This window comes from Patella vulgata, chromosome 7, assembly GCF_932274485.2.
Source record: "Patella vulgata chromosome 7, xgPatVulg1.2, whole genome shotgun sequence".
Lineage (NCBI taxonomy): Eukaryota > Metazoa > Mollusca > Gastropoda > Patellidae > Patella > Patella vulgata.
Window position 1 is genome coordinate 10021654 of NC_065885.2, and position 16556 is coordinate 10038209.

A 16556-nucleotide genomic window follows, 5' to 3' on the forward strand; every position below is an offset into this window, starting at 1 on the left:
CCACGAGGTTGATCAGGCGACCCTACTCCTTGTCACGTACAACCGGGCAATCGAAACCCCGCCAGTTTACTCAATGACAGGCCGTATGATACAGCGCGCACGTGCTAATCATTCGGCCACCCCCCCCCCCCCCCCGACTAGAAACAAGGGCCGTATTTAATTTGTAGGACAAATGCTATTATATTTAAGCTATTCATTTAAACATAAATTATACAAGAGCTAAATCTGCCTATTGCCGGTCTAGAGACATTTATTAACAAAACAAGACCATAATCGACTCTCGATGGCAGGGACACTCGAGATTTGAACTAGATTATAACGGTTCGCCATTTAAAAATTTAACTTAAAAATGGGATAGAGAGGCTAAATCTCGAAAATACCAGTGCCCTGGTTACAACAATGCACACTTTTTGTCAAAACTACAAACAGTGATAATTTGGATCAGAATGAAGTAATTTGAATGAAATTTTCAATATTTTCATTTTACATTATCTCTGTTTGAGTTATAATAGCAAGAATGGTCAGCTCTTTATTTAAATCGTACATAATGTATCTTTAATATGTGTATAGTCTAGAACCCCATCTATCAACCAACTGGTTGGTGATACAGATTGAAATTCGATACTATTCCCGAATCAGCCAGGATCAAAATACGGCAATACGGCTACAGGATATCGACATAGCTTTCCTTCGCGATTTAAATATGGCACCCAGACTACTTACCTTGTGCTCTCCGAGGGATTCTATACTGCAGGATAAGGTGACAGTAGTTCCGGGTTTCGCGACCACGTCTTCATGAGTCTTGCTAAATCTGGGCTTTGATTCCCCTGAAACATACAATGATAATAATTGGTTGAATAAATAAAACAGGACAAGATCACTGGCTAAACCTATAAATGGCAAGCGAAAACACGTCAACGACTCAATGACATATCTAAGGCGCACGCATTTGACCATTTGGGCCCCCGAAAGAGCAGGAATATGTATTTTATGTTTAGGTAGGGGTTGAGATAGAATATTTTTAAAAGACTCTCACCATCGTCTGTTGCAGGTGTTGTTACTCCTTCACGATCAACTAATAAAACATAAGAAATATATCAACAACAATTCTCCTCAAATATCTGAACTTTACTACATTTATTTACCTTAATACAGAGTTTTATGTATAATGAATGAAAGCAGATGAACGTCATTTGAGGGACTTTTGAATCCATTTGTTTTATTATTTTCTATGAGGTTTGTCGTGTCCGCAGGTTTGTCTTGTCGGGTTTGTCTTGCGTGTAATGTGGATCTGGTGAACTTACTATTTGATACAGAAGTAGGGAGGGTTTGAGATAGAAAATTTTAAAAAGCTTCTTACCGTCATCTGTTGCAGGTGTTGTTACTCCTTCACGATCAACTAATAAAACATAAGAAAATATATTAAAAATATTCATCCTCAAACATTTGAATTTTACTGTATTTATTTGCCTTAATACAGAGTTTTATGTACAATGAATGAAAGCAGATGAACGTCGTTTGAGTGATTTTTAATCCATTTGTTTCATTATTTTCTATGAAGTTTTTCGTGTCCGCAGGTTTGTCTTGTGTGTAGAGGGGGTCTCGTAAACTTACTATTAGATACAGAAAATGTATTTTATGTGTAGATAGGGTTTGAGATAGAATATTGTAAAAAAGCCTCACCGTCATCTGTTGTAGGTGTTGTTACTCCTTCACGGTCAACTAATAAAACATAAGAAAATATATTAACAATAATCATCCTCAAATAACTGAACTTTACTGTATTTATTGCCTTAAACATACATTATGCAACAACTAAATCTTCCTATTGCATGTCTTTCTTCAGGCCTGAAATGTTATCTTAACTATTAATTGCGTATTAATTAACTTATCCAGACTATAATCAACTCTCGATGCCATCGCTAGCCTGAGATATTTAGCGGATTGGATTTTTTTGTAAATCAAACGTAAACTGGATAACTGAGAGTTTAATTTCTATCGTACTGACTTTGGTAATGATGAACGTGACTAGTCTCAAAAATTCAAAAGCTAATATCTCGGTTCAGAGTGGAGCAATTTGACTGAAATTTTCAGCATATTCGATTTACATTATCTGGGTTTTTTTAACTATTATAGCAAGAACTGTGAACTATTTATCTTATCTCCCATAATGCCCCTTAAATACATAGTGAAAGCAGCTGAACGTCATCTGGGGGATTTTTAATTCATTGCATTACACCACCACCCGGTAAACACCGGGATCAAACACGAGTCCTCCAGCCTTCCTTACATAGCCACTGTGGCTGCCCGGTTCTAGTAACTCATATATACATGTGGTTAAATTTACCTTTTGCCACTGTTACTTTTTCTATGGTATCACCGTCAGGAGAATCAGAAAGCGCCGCAGTGAAAGGCGTTACATAATTATACTATAAAAGAAGAAATATATAGCAAGTTAAAAGATGAGGAAATACACGTGGGGTTGGGCTGAGATGTTGGGTGGCCGAATTGTCTGAAACGTGCGATTTAGATCATACTGTTTGTCATTGAATGAAGAGGTGTGGTTTTGATTCCTTGCTTGATCGTGCTAGGGAGTTAGGTCGCAAGTTCAACCTTCCGGGTCTTCTCTGGTTACTATGGATTCTCTGACCCCACCCCACCCCACCCCACCCCACACAGCTGAAGACCCTTACGGCAAGCGAATTACTAAATTATATGTTAATCCAGAAATGACTATTGCAGGTCTTTGTGTTGGCTTCATGTATTGTTTTAATTATTAACTGGGCATTTATTAGCCCATAATCAACTCTATAGACCATCGAGACTATGTTGTCAAAACTTCAAACACTCGTCACTTGGCTTAGAATTAAGTAATTTGAATGAAAATTTCCATATATTCATTTTTTATCATCTTTTGAAGCATTATAGCAGCTTTCACTAAATCTTACATAATACATCTATAATATTTAGAAACAAGAATTTAAAGGTACCACGCTAGTCCCAGGAACAACAACGACATCCAAAATTATTTATTGGCTTAAATCAAAGTGGTTGAGCTCCGTAATGCCAACTACTGGCATTTCTCGGGGGGGGGGGGGGGGAATGCATCAAATGAAAGAAATTGTTTATTATGTTTCCGAACAATACACCCAGTTATAATGTCCAAAAATAATCTTCACTTACGGTGCGAGAAGTTGTTAGAATTCGTTGACGTAGCCCGTTTCTTGTTACAGGATCGGCAGCCGCTCTGTATTGTCGTAAAAGGTCTTCCACTGTTACATACGACCATACACGTTCTAACGTTTCTCGTGGAAGGTCTTTACTTGGTTTAGATCGGGTGGTGGTATCAATGGGTTTGGGAACAGCATATCCTCTCACTCGTCCTTGTAAGAACTGGTCATCATTTCGGACGTTATTAACTCTTCCAGTGACAACAATTTCTCTTCCAGGATAATAATTTCTGGAATAAGGTCGTCTGGTTTCGTACCTAACGGGTTGACGTCCATTTTCTGTGTAATCAAAGTCCACATCTGAAACCGTTCTGGATGATATATCTCGGTAAAAATCGGTGATAGCAGCAGGTGCAGTGGGACCTGGACGAACTCTGGTGTATCTACCGTAGTTCCTAGCAGATAAAGCTCTAGGGAATGATCTATCAGCATCGTCACCATCGTCATCATCAGGGAGTGTATCATCATCACTGAGAGAGACAGTATGGATTGGAACATTGTCGGTGTTAACAGCTTTGACGTCACCTAGTAGTGGACTATAGTCTTCGACTCCATCAACGGGTTGACCGGATGTAAAGAATACTATATATGATCGTTTGGCTGTAAGTGGATTCCGATTGATGTATCTCAATCCCTGAACGATCGCACCCGACGGATTAGCACCTGAAATTATCAATGTTTAAACCGTTTAAGCGGCATGTAGTAATTTAATGAAATAAAATGGGGTTTAACGTCCTACTTTTCTGCACCGACTGGGCTAATGAAAACGGCGGGAATTGAATTAGTATACACAATACAAGTTACTTTAGAAGTTTATTTCTGGTGACGTTTCGACGAGGGTTCTCTCGTCTTCATCAAGCAAGAGAGAGAGGGAGAGCGGGAGAGAGAGGGAGAGAGAGAGAGACGGGGGGGGGAGTCCACTCGACACATATGGGACTAACATATGACATATTTCAATAAGTCGCTTGCGCGTAGGGGTCTTTAGCAGTGGGAGGAAAAAGGGGGGACCCGGAGAAAACCCACGAGGTTGGATATCAGACAGAGAATGGTAATCATATTACAATGAAGATAAATAGACAGCATGGTGCAAAGATACAATAATATACAATTCGAGATATTTAATTAGAAATCACCAAAGATATAGAGAAGTCAAACGGGTTACATAGTAATAGTCGCCAGAAATAAACTCCGAAAGTAAGTGTCATGTGTCATATCAATGTTTACATGCAAACAGTACAAACAACATATTGTCTATCTGGTTTTCCTGAAAGGCTTAATATATTCTGGTGCGCCAATGACCTTTATCATCAAGTTAAAAAAAAACGTCAATATTCATGTGACATTTACGGCCGATTATTTTGCAATCAAATTTGTAAAAATCCGTGACAGTTTGGAGATATCTGGCGAAAACGCACGCACAAGCTAAATTATATATTCCCCTGAACGTAAAATACACCTCTGTTCTTGATCACGACTTACTTGGACTGGGACTTTATTCTGACTGAAATTCAGTCATGTTCAGGCGGTCTTGACTACAAATCGATATATAGACAAGCAAAAACAAATCAGAAACCAGTGGCTTCACTAATGCTCTAATTGTATCTTGCCGGGGTTTTTTTGTGTGTAAACAATATTTTATTTCAAAAATTAATGAAGATAGGTTGCCAGGCAACGAAACATACGCCCACAGCAACTAAATCGTCCGGGCAGTCAACAAGGGTTGTCGCATATTTTTACTTTTTTCGGTAATGAAACATTTATAATACACTAAAATCTGATTAAGAGCAACAACTCACGAAGTAATTATCAGAAAACTATTAGAATTTGTTCGGTTTTTATAAAGTTCTGCCCCATGCTAACGTTTTGTATGCAAAGCTTTTAATATCATGGATTTAACTGTTCAAGTCATAAAAATTCATTGAAAATCAATATACTTGTTCGTCTCAAGATCTTAAACTCTGTGTATCAATCTGAAGTCAATCGGATGATAACTTTAGCCTTTAGAGTCTCACAAGATTTTTCAAAGTGATCAAGGGCCATAACTTTGGCAGTAATTATCGGAAATCGTTGAAAATCATTAGGAATCTTCGCCTCATGATCTCAAACACTGTGTATAAATTTAATCTCAATCGGATATTAACTTGAGCCTCTAGAGCATCCACAAGATTTTTTGAAGTGATCAAGGGCCATAACTCTGGCAGTAATTATCGGAAATCGCTGAAAATCAATAGGATTCTTCGTCTCATGACCTTAAACACTGTATATAAATTGAAAGTCAATCGGATATTAACTTTGGCCTCTAGAGCGTCCACAAGCAATTGTGGACGCCGGACCGACGGACCGACGGACGGACGGACGGACGGACGGAGGCGACGACAATATACGACCACATTTCAATGTGGGCGTATAAAAAGGGATCAGGGAACAGGAAAAGCCTATATCACCCCTCTTCTATATCTTGCCGTTTATGCATAGTTACTGGTTTGTTATTGCTTATCGATACATAATTGCCCTACACATTTGTTACTGTACTTGCTTGAAAACGTTGAGAGAATACTCTTCGAAACGTCGCCCAAATATATTAAGTAGGGTTCTTCCATAAGTATATTGCGTTATAGTTTGTTATACTGTTACTTACCACCGGTAGGTCTCAACCGTCTGATAAACCTGTTAGCATTCCGTACATTTCTAGCTGGCAGTGGATTTGAGCTGAGGAAGTTGGTTGTATCTGAGAATGACATCACATTGAAAGTGTCTTGTCGATCGAGAGTTTGTAAGAGTCTTGGTAAGGTTTCTTGTAATTGGCGAAGTCTGTTATTGTTCGCCATTTGACGGCTGCTGTCCACAACAAACAGGACATTTCGTGGAGCGGGTTGAGATGTCTTAGGATAATAGTAGTGGACGAAATAGTTTCCTGAAGTCTAGAAAAACAAAAACAACAAGGTTTTCAATGAAATGATTCATAATTTGCATAAAGTGTTCAATTCCATTGCGTGCGCTTTGGGTCATAGTCATTGAGTCAAAAGGCGTGGTACGTGACAAGTAGCAGAGTCATCTGCGCGCCCTCGTGGGGTTTCTGTGGGTCCTCTGGTTTCTTCCCACTGCTAAAGACCCATGCGCGAAAGCGAAGTATTGAAATTTACGACATGTAAGTCCCGAAATGATTTAGTTTGTCTCGAGTGGACGTTAAACCCCATTTTAATTCTTAAAATAGAATATATTACTGTACACATTCATGCGATCGATGTCCATTAATACTTACAACTAGGTCACCAGGATCATCTTGATTTGGACTATCCTGGGAATATGCAAGAGTGAACTCCCCGTTAGGTTTGCTAGACTGTGATACTGGGTATTCCTTCTCGTAATTTATAACAGTAGAATATAAATCTCCTGCTCTCCCCGATGTTGTAGTTGTTCGACCACCTAATGTAGAATAAAAAAAAACAGATTAGTTAACCTGAAAATTCCGAATCATAAAACATACGACAAACAATAGATTAAAAATAATAATGGAAATAGAACAGTCTACAAATTGTAATGGCATTATCAAACACATTAGGATTTTTACGGTCAATTTACTATAGTCAAGTTATACAACTTGAATGCATCGAAGGGAGCATATTAACATACGCATTATTGCATTAAGAGTATGAAGTATATCGGGCTCGTTAGTACGTTAAGGCGTAACGTCCGCTTCCATCTTGGGTGATATCGCAGACATGTGTTTCCTGAGAATCTTGCAAGCGGGGCCAAATAATAGACTTATTCTCGTATAGGTAGGATACGCGAGGTCAATTAGGAGGCCTATTCGATTTCGTTTCCTTCGGGTAAAAACACAATTCTTTTTAAGGGGGAAGCGTCGAAGGTAAGTTTCATCCAAAGGAGTTGCTCGCGGTACAAGTAATAGTGAATTGCATAGGAAACTGTGGGAATTTGATGGCGAGTGTGCGAAGACACGGCCACCATCTCATCGGGCATTTTCTGCACAGGCTGAGCAGAGATACGAAATTTGATTTTTGGTCTGCTTCTAATTGACGTTCACGTTGACTGTATATTTTCTGGGTGAATTTTGTGACTGAATTCGATGTTGAAATTTTTGCCTGAGACGAATTACAGAAAGTTAGTGATTTTTTGCTGCTTTGGAACATGATAATTTTGATTCTAATTGAGTGATGGACGGTGAAACTTGGTTTGACTAAATTCGATAACGAGCCTTTCTGCTTCGGTTAGGCGGAGTGATACGTAACGTGTTTAGTACTGTTTACTCTTTGATTTATAAAACGATACATGTGCAAGTACTGTTGGCTTGTTAATGACAATTCCGTCTTGGTAATCGTTTATAGTGATTGGTCCATAATTAAGCAATAATGAATACCAGTTAACTAATCATTACCAGAAAATTGAGGAGAAGTTGGAATTGTCTGTTGTGAATTAGTTACTGGTCTAGGCTCTGTTATTCGACTGTTCACACGGAGTCTTCGAACAGGGTATGTTGAACTGACAGAAATAGGGCTGCTATAACGATCGCCTTCTCTTTTCAGAAGTTTTTGGTAAGTTACGGTGAAGACAGCCCGCTCACGAGCCGGAATTCGTTGATTTACAGTTACACGGCTCTGTCTTCCTGGTGCTCTGAAAACAAAACGAAACATGAATTATCAATCATTTCCGATGTTCTGTCATCATAGTCTACTGGAAATGAAATGGGTTTTAACGTCCTGCTGTTCTGCTCTGAACTGGGCTAATGAAGACGGGCATACGCCATACACTGTACTATGAGGGAAATTTTTTCCGGACAGCAGCACTACGGCCTACTCTTATATCGAATTCCAACTGTCAAGGGATCTTTTACGTGCACGACAATAAGTACACAGGACCTCGGTTTTTCGTCCCATCAGAACGACTAGACCGCTATCCTTGTCAGGCCGTCCGTCCTGCATCACTGACAAGAGGGGAACCACGCCGGAAAATCTGGATGAACTTTCTCGGCCAATGCAGGGACCGAACAACAGACCTCCAGGCTAGCGAGCCAGCGTCTTACCCACTTAACCAACGTGACCCCTTCATATTCTACTGAAGTGTAAATATATTTCCCAAACTGACTAGCAGTAAATATTCGTTTGGCCGGTACTATCACTGAGAGGGATGACATCTGAGTGAGTTAATTAGCTCTCAATATTAACTTTTTATCTTCTGAAAATTAAATTCTTAAACCATTTTTTTAAAATCATTAGAAATATAAACAAAGGTGTTTTAAGTACATATGGGTAAATTATGTTTCCGAGTGTAACACTTTTGGTCTTTGTGACAATTTTGGTTCATTGCAAAATTGTTACTTTACTCTGTCTATCGAGTTAAATCACACGTACTTAATGAACGTGAATATATAGTTATACATAAAAAAAACCAGTGATATTTCGGTTAATCATAATCATTGTCAAAATATGACTGTTTATTGACCTATAGGTCATGTTTCCTATCTTATTTGTGGGAAATAGAGAGTTTTATTCCTTATATGGCGTGGAAATTAGCGTCACGGTTATCGAAGACCTGAAGCAATTAGGGGGTATAAGCGAGCTGGATCAGAGCTTACCCAGAAATTCCTACCAGCCATTATCATTGAGAACGAGGAACCTGCAAAGCCAGTACAACTTAGAAATAAAGTTGTGAAACTATTTTATGCTGTAGTCTTGTTAAAGGTCACCAGAAAGTAAACACAACAAGAAGAAGTCCTATATTACTACACGAGACTGGAAAACTGCGTAATTAAATACGTTATATCATAATATAACCATATGTAGACACTAAATACACTAAAACTTTTCGACATTCGATCGATTTAAACTTTTACGGTATTCGATCGATTTAAACCTTTACGATATTTGATAGATTTAAACCTTTTCGATATTCGATCGATTTATTATTGATTATTGATTACCTGGTAATGTAGGCACTGGATGGTTGATTAGGACTTGGTCTAGATCTTATAGGTATCTGTCTAGTGGTGTATCTCGGCCTATCAACTGTGCTGCTGGGATCACGTGTTCGACTAAATTAAACATAAATAACATAATTTCATAATACCCATAAATCAAATGAAATGGGGTTTAACGTCCTACTATTTTGCTCGGACTGGGTTAATGAAGACGGACATACGCCATAATATCCATAAACCTAACAGGGGGAGCTTAAGTTCTGTTTTTAGTTGGCCGTTAGTTGTAGTCCGCTTATTACTTGAAGCGGGATTAACAGTCGGAAAATTACTGACATCTTCATATACCCACCCTTACTCCCGTCCATCTGTGAACTCGGTATCATCAAAGTCAATAAATTATATTAGATGCACTTCATCTCGGGTGATTGTTCACTGCCATAGGGAACCCTATATCCCCCAGTTTAATACAATATGATGGATACACTTCCTCACAGTCGATTGTATCCTGTTATAGTTTAATAATATGTAAACCGAATTAATGAACAATTCCAACCGAAATATTCAGCAACAATCGACAGTGGTGGATCCAGATGGGAGGTCTAGGCTGTAGCTGAATAAACTTAATGTTATATTCGGATACAGTTATGCGGTATAAGCTTCATTTCACTCTTTGATTTATCAAAATGTTCGTCCCCCTCCCCTCCCCCAACTAAATAATCCTGCGTCCGACACTGACGATTTCATTGCCGCCATCTTGGAATTGTGACGTCGTCTCAACAATTCAAGGTCAATCGATGCGCAATTTTCCAAGGAACAAACATGTCAAGTTTCATGAAGAACAAAGAACACCAGATGATTTAGTATTCTCCAAAATACTTATTTATATAAAGCGGCCATTTTGGACTCCGGAAATACCCGAACCTCCCCAATCGGCCTGCAATTAGCATCTCCCGATTTTAATATGGAATACACAACATCTACCAGTATACTTACACAGTAACACTATTAACCATAGCATTTTTAGGAATATTGAATGTAGCTGAGATGTCTCGTGGTTGTTGATCACCGTTTATCATGTACTGTTCAAGCGTGGTATTGGCAAAACGATACTGGATATTTGTTTCTACGTTATAATGACTAATGTATGGTGTCTGAAATATGGTTTTAAATACATGTATTTATTATTCCTGGCTAATAGATTATATTCATATAAATAAAAACGGCAAACATTTCATTATTACTTTAATGAGGATTATCTCCCCATACCACCCCCACCCTTCGTCACCACGGGGTCAAATATATAGAGAGAGCCTAGTCAATTGCGGCCATGGTCGTCATTTTGTTACCTAATCTGTAAGTTTAATAGAACTGAAATAAAATGGGATTTAACCTCCTACGGTTCTACTCCTATTGGGGGATCACGTGGCTAAGTGGGTAAGACGCTAGCTCGCTAGCCTGGAGGTCGGGTGTTCGATCCCTGCATTGGCCGAGAAAGTTCATCCAGATTTTCCGGCGTGGTTCTCCCTTGTCAGTGATGCAGGACGGAGGGGCTGACAAGGAAAGCTGTCTAGTCGTTCGGATGGGACGAAAAACCGAGGTCCCGTGTACACATTGGCGTGCACGTAAAAGATCCCTTGGCAGTTGGAATTCGATATAAGAGTAGGCCGTAGTGCCGCTGTCCGGGCAAAATTTCCCTCATAGCACACTGTATGGCGTATGCCCGTCTTCATTAGCCCAGGTTAGGAGCAGAAAAGTAGGACGTTAAACTCCATTTCATTTCATTTCATTTCTACTCCTATTGGGCTGATGAAGACGGACATACGTCATACAATGCACTATGAGGGACATTTTGCCCGGGTAGCGGAACTATGGTCTACTTTTATATCGAATTCCAACTGCCAAGGGGTCTTTTACCTGCATGCACGGGACTTCGGTTTTTTGTCCCATCCGAGCGTCTAGACAGCTGTTCCTGTCAGGTCCACCGACCTGCGCCATTGTCAAGGGGAAACCACATCAGAAAAATCCGATGAACTTTCTCGGCCAATGCAGGAATCGAACAGGCGACCTACAGGCTAGCGAGGCATCGCCTTGCACACTCAGCCAACGTGGTTCCCAAGTTTAATAGATCATTAGAACAAAGCAAATATATCATAATAAGTGTCTGTGAAAACGACTGGATTGATACATAAGATATATTGGGTCAGATGCGGAGACTGTGTAAGAATTTCTAGTGACATAGCAAATGAAATGAAATGTGGTTTAATTGTCCTACTTCTCTGCTCCGACTGGGCTGCTGAAGATGGGTAATTCAAAATCAGACAAAAAGCCATTTAATCACAATTGAGATAATGGTTGGCCCATACTCTCCTTGGCCCCAGCTCCCTCCTGTGCTATTGTTTTGGTTATTATTTCAATAAATCATCCTATATTAATTGAACATTTAAATTTAATCTATTAAAATATTACAACAATCCTATTAAAAACCCGTTTATCCAGCATTATACGATAACCCGTGAACTTTTCTTGATTGCATAAAAAAAACTTACGTCATAAGAAAACTGGGTATCTGAATTTAAAAAGAAAACCACAAATAATTATGATTAAAATATTCAACAAAAAATATATATAATGATGGTTGTCTGCTGCGTCTGGTTTTATCCACGGGATTGAATTTTAACAAAATATCAAAAGATATGTATGTCTTTGGAAAAATATGTATGTTCTGGAAAGGGTTAAGCATACGCTGTCTTATCATATCGGTTTATACACGACGTTATTTTATATACTATTCAAAAAAAGTAGGGGATATTTGATTTTTAAGTGTTATTAAAGTCACCTAATGAAACTGACGAAGAAACAAATGACAAAATGAAATGAAGTTCACATTCATCGATTTATTCCAAATGATCGTTAGACTAAGTAAGGCACAGACTGACCATTATAAGGGTAAAATGATACCCGGGGTCAAACAGCAAAGTTACCACAGCATCACAACCAAGTCAGTAACGGGTAAATCCTCCTCTGTTTGCCAAACAAGCATTGATCCGACGTGGCATACTCCTAATGAGACGTCTAAGGTCATTTTGGTCCAGATTGTCCCATTCCTGTTGCAACGCAGCAGCAAGTTCTTGGACTTTGGCAGGACGTTGTTGACGTTGACGTAACCTCTGTCCAAGCATGTCCCAGACATGCTCGATGGGGGAGAGGTCGGGACTCAGTGCTCGCCAAGGTAATGTGGTGATGTTCTGTTGTTGGAGGTAACCTGTAACGATCCTGGCCCTGTGACATCTTGCGTTGTCATCCTGGAAGATGAAACGGCGGCCATGACGTCGTGCGAACGGCACAACATGGACTGCCAAGATGTTGTCCCGGTAGTACTGGCCTGTAACACGCCCTGCAACAACATGTAAAGCCGTTCTTCCAGCAACAGTGATGCCTCCCCACACCATAACAGAACCACCCCCAAATCGATCATGTCTGATGACGTTAACGTCTTGGAAGCGCTCGTTTCGACGACGCCACACCCTCCTACGTCTGTCCAAAAAATCAACAGTGAACCTTGACTCATCTGAAAACATCACATTGCTCCAGCGTCGATTATCCCAGTGTTGACGATCCCTACACCAACGACGTCTTGCCTGAATGTGATGATCTCTCAAACAAGGGATCACGCGAGGACGTCGGGCGCGAAGGTGACCCCTATGCAGTCGATTCCGAATCGTCTGGCCACTCACTCTCACACCAGTGTCTGTTTGAAGACGAGCGCTGATCTGATTTGCTGTGATGACACGATTTCTCAAGGCCAAGGTACGGATAAATCGATCCTGGGCTTGAGTTGTCGCCCTTGGTCGACCTGAGCGTGGTCTGTCCTGTACAGATTGTGTATCACGGTATCTGGACCATAGCCTGCTTATGACAGACTGAGAAACATTCATCGTCCGCGCCACAACCGCCTGTGTTGTGCCGATCTGTAGCATTCCAAGGGCACGTAACCTTTCATTTTGGGTAAGCCGACGCATATCAAAATTTGTTTTCTGGTCACTAAAACAATTAAACTGATGTTTCCACCCTGGAATTCAATGCCACAATGACTGTAACATTCAAAGTCAGAGTCGTGCAAATCTTGGGTTGGACCCCCATGATGATCCCAAGCATCACCTGCATTCCATGCGGTAGCTATTGGTGCGTTTGGGCGTCACATGTAACTGGAAATGGTTTTTTCTGTTAGGTTCTATAGTGACTTTTTTCGTAGTCATTTGCATATTTTAGTATTATGCCCCCAAAATCAAATATCCCCTACTTTTTTTGAATAGTATATATGACACTAGCTGTTTACTCGGTGTTGCAAGGATAGACAACTCCGACGCTTCCTGGACGTGGGCGTTAAACCCCATTTCTCTCGGACTCCGATGCTTCCTTATAGGAGTTTCGTGAAACCGGTAACTCCGAAACCGGACGTGATTGTGCTGTAGTATTATGGTCTTTGCGACCATAAACAAATTATTGGGTTCACATATGCGTATTGTAGAGAAGTCATATCTCACGTACTTAACAAAAATGACTGAGTGGTTGACACATAAAAAGATTTATAAATCAAAACATAGATGATCCTAGGTGAACCCAGAATATCATGTTTATCACTTGTGTAGGAAAATTCATATTGCATCAATTGCCTTAGTAACCAATCATTATATTAATTACGTAATATTTGTTCAATTAAATAATTGAGAGAGCTGTCTCAAGGACACTGTCATTGTTATAAGACTGCTTTAGGTCCTATAGATTTTAGACAACCTTCCAATTCGGGAGAGACCGCCCAGGTTCAAGAGACACCAGTTCTTAAACCTAACCCAGGCACACAGAGGACCAGGTTCCGGGTTACCTATTTAGGGTGACAGTCTCCGGGTTACCTATTTAGGGTATTTTCCGGTATTTAGTGTGTTTTCCGGTATTTAGTGTTTTTCCGGTGTTTTCCGGTATTAAGTATAAAATGGTGTTTTCCGGTAGTTTTCCGGTAGTTTTCCGCTGTTCTCCGGTTGTTTTCCGCTGTTTTCCGGTGTTTGTCGGTGGTTTCCGGTATATAGTATTGCCGAATTTTAAGTATTGTAGTGTAACCTATGCTTGTAACGTATGTAACCAGAGCTTAATATAAAATGTAGAAGCGAACTGATGCATTGTTATTCTTGGTAAGACAAATGTCTTTTAAAACTAATGAGATAGTAAGAAGAAAATACAAAACGTGAAAATATGTAGCAGAAGAGAGTATGTGTAACACGTTTGATGTGGGGAGTTTTCGGCTTACTGGCTTTCTACATCTGATCAACGACGCATAGCACACATAGTGCTACAGTGCAGAATCAGAATCTTTATAATATTTATCAACTCAAAATTGGAGATTTTGTTTAATCGCCAACATTTATGAATGTACTTTGTTGTCTGTAAAATAAATTTAAATTGTGAGCTGATTTAAGAATGTTATCTTTGTACAGCAGATTAAAATATCGCTAGTCATAAAAGCTTTTATTGCTAAAATAAACCACCAATCGACAATTTGAGTTGCTATATTAAATTACAAATTATAGTTTCATGTTCTGAAAGGAATGTAAATTTAAAGCGTGGATCCTGAATAGTTAAACTAATAAACAGTTGGTTGTGCCTTTATAATTCAGAAATGATGATGATGACGAGGATGGTGATGCTGACAAAGATGTTAATTTTATAGAAGATAGCGATAACAATGACGATGGTGATTATGATGTTGAAGATTATGATGATTGCGTTTATGGATTGTAACATAATCCAATACCTTGGTCAACAGGAGCACGTGCATAGTCGTCCTCTTCTCGATCGTCGTCGTCCTCATCCTTGTCGTCGTCCTCATCCTTGTCGTCGTCCTGCTCATCATCATCATCCTCTTCATCCTCGTCATCATCGTCATCGTCATCATCGTCATCATCGTCATCGTCGTCGTCGTCGTCATCATCATCATCGTCATCGTCATCGTCGTCGCTGTCATCATCGTCATCGTCGTCATCGTCATCATCATCATCATCGTCGCTGTCATCGTCATCATCGTCATCGTCGTCGTCATCGTCCTTGTCCTCGTCTTCGTCCTCGTCTTCGTCGTTCTCTTTAAAATCAATATCTTTGTCAGCATCATTATCCTCGCCTGTATTAAAGTACGAGATTAAAATCAAAAAATTATTATCATAGCCCGAGAAGTCAGTCCTGGACTGATTGTTTATTTATTTGAGAATAAAGAAACCACTTTAGCTAGATACGGATCATCGTCATGCCAACAATATAACAGGTAAGCTATATTGGATTGTAACGTATCTCTTTTTACCGTTTACGTTAGAAGAGATGTCGTTATGGGCTATATTGGATTGTAAAGTATCTCTTTCTACCGTTTACGTTAGAAGAGATGTCGTTATAAACTATATTGGATTGTAAGGTATCTCTTTTCACCGTTTACGTTAGAAGAGATGTCGTGATAATTCTGGTTTATAGCAAAGTTCGGGTAATAAAATGGTTTGTTTAAGAGAACATATCTGTAGACAATGTGTGTGTTGTGATCGTTGGTGGGTTTCACCCTCGTCTGTTTATCGTTCTAGTACAAAAGTTAGTAAAACAAACACCGCGTTGTTTCTTTCCAGAGAAAGATGGCTTTCATTTTGAATGAATAGGATACACGTATCTAAATTGCTAGTTTCCGGTAACAGACGTTTCAATCAAAGATAAAAAAAACTGTCAGAGAATGATATAATATCCGAAATGTTCATCAACTCGTGTGTAAGAAAACTTTCCAAAAAAATAAGTTTAAAATGTTTTGTATAAGGAGTGTCAAAGAAATAATACATATTAGAAGAAACTAAATTGCTAGTTTCCGGTAACAAACGTTTCAATCAAAGATAAAAAAACTGTCAGAGGATGATATAATATCCGAAATATTCACCAAATCGTGTGTAAGAAAACTTTCCCCAAAAAAGTTTAAAATGTTTTGTATAAGGAGTGTCAAAGAAATAAAACATATTAGAAGAGATAGTTTTATAAATAGACCACTTGTTATGTTGATAATAATATTTTGTAAAAACCACGTACCTTCCGGTTCCGTAGGGGTTTCTACGCCTGAAATGAATTATGCAATGATTGAAATAATTTCTAATGGATCTAAAGGGTCAATATTCTTTCAATACCGAATGAGAGAGGTAAATATAATAAAACTATATCGTTCGCCATATCACACAGTATAATACATCGGACTCAGTGTCACAGTGGTCTAGCATTTTCAGTAGCATAGAGGTACATGTATATCCTCTTCAATATGACAGCTGCCTATCCTTCTCGGTATAATAGAAGTCTATAGCGTTCTCAGTACCACAGAGGTCTTG

The 16556-nt window shown here is 39.2% G+C and overlaps 1 protein-coding gene across 1 annotated transcript in view; it reads right to left on the reverse strand.

Moving 5' to 3' along the window:
- The window catches only part of LOC126828090 (uncharacterized), a gene marked incomplete at its 5' end in the record, with an annotated part of 44144 nt that extends 28758 nt beyond the window's left edge, over positions 1-15386 (reverse strand). The window contains 13 exons of the mRNA XM_050557667.2: positions 724-827; positions 1037-1075; positions 1361-1399; positions 1684-1722; positions 2348-2429; positions 3184-3893; positions 5869-6151; positions 6493-6656; positions 7627-7862; positions 9169-9279; positions 10159-10316; positions 11712-11731; positions 14972-15386. Coding sequence (XP_050413624.2) covers positions 724-827; positions 1037-1075; positions 1361-1399; positions 1684-1722; positions 2348-2429; positions 3184-3893; positions 5869-6151; positions 6493-6656; positions 7627-7862; positions 9169-9279; positions 10159-10316; positions 11712-11731; positions 14972-15386 — 2400 coding nt within the window. The remainder of the gene's footprint in view (positions 1-723; positions 828-1036; positions 1076-1360; positions 1400-1683; positions 1723-2347; positions 2430-3183; positions 3894-5868; positions 6152-6492; positions 6657-7626; positions 7863-9168; positions 9280-10158; positions 10317-11711; positions 11732-14971) is intronic.
- Positions 15387-16556: the final 1170 nt, after the last annotated feature.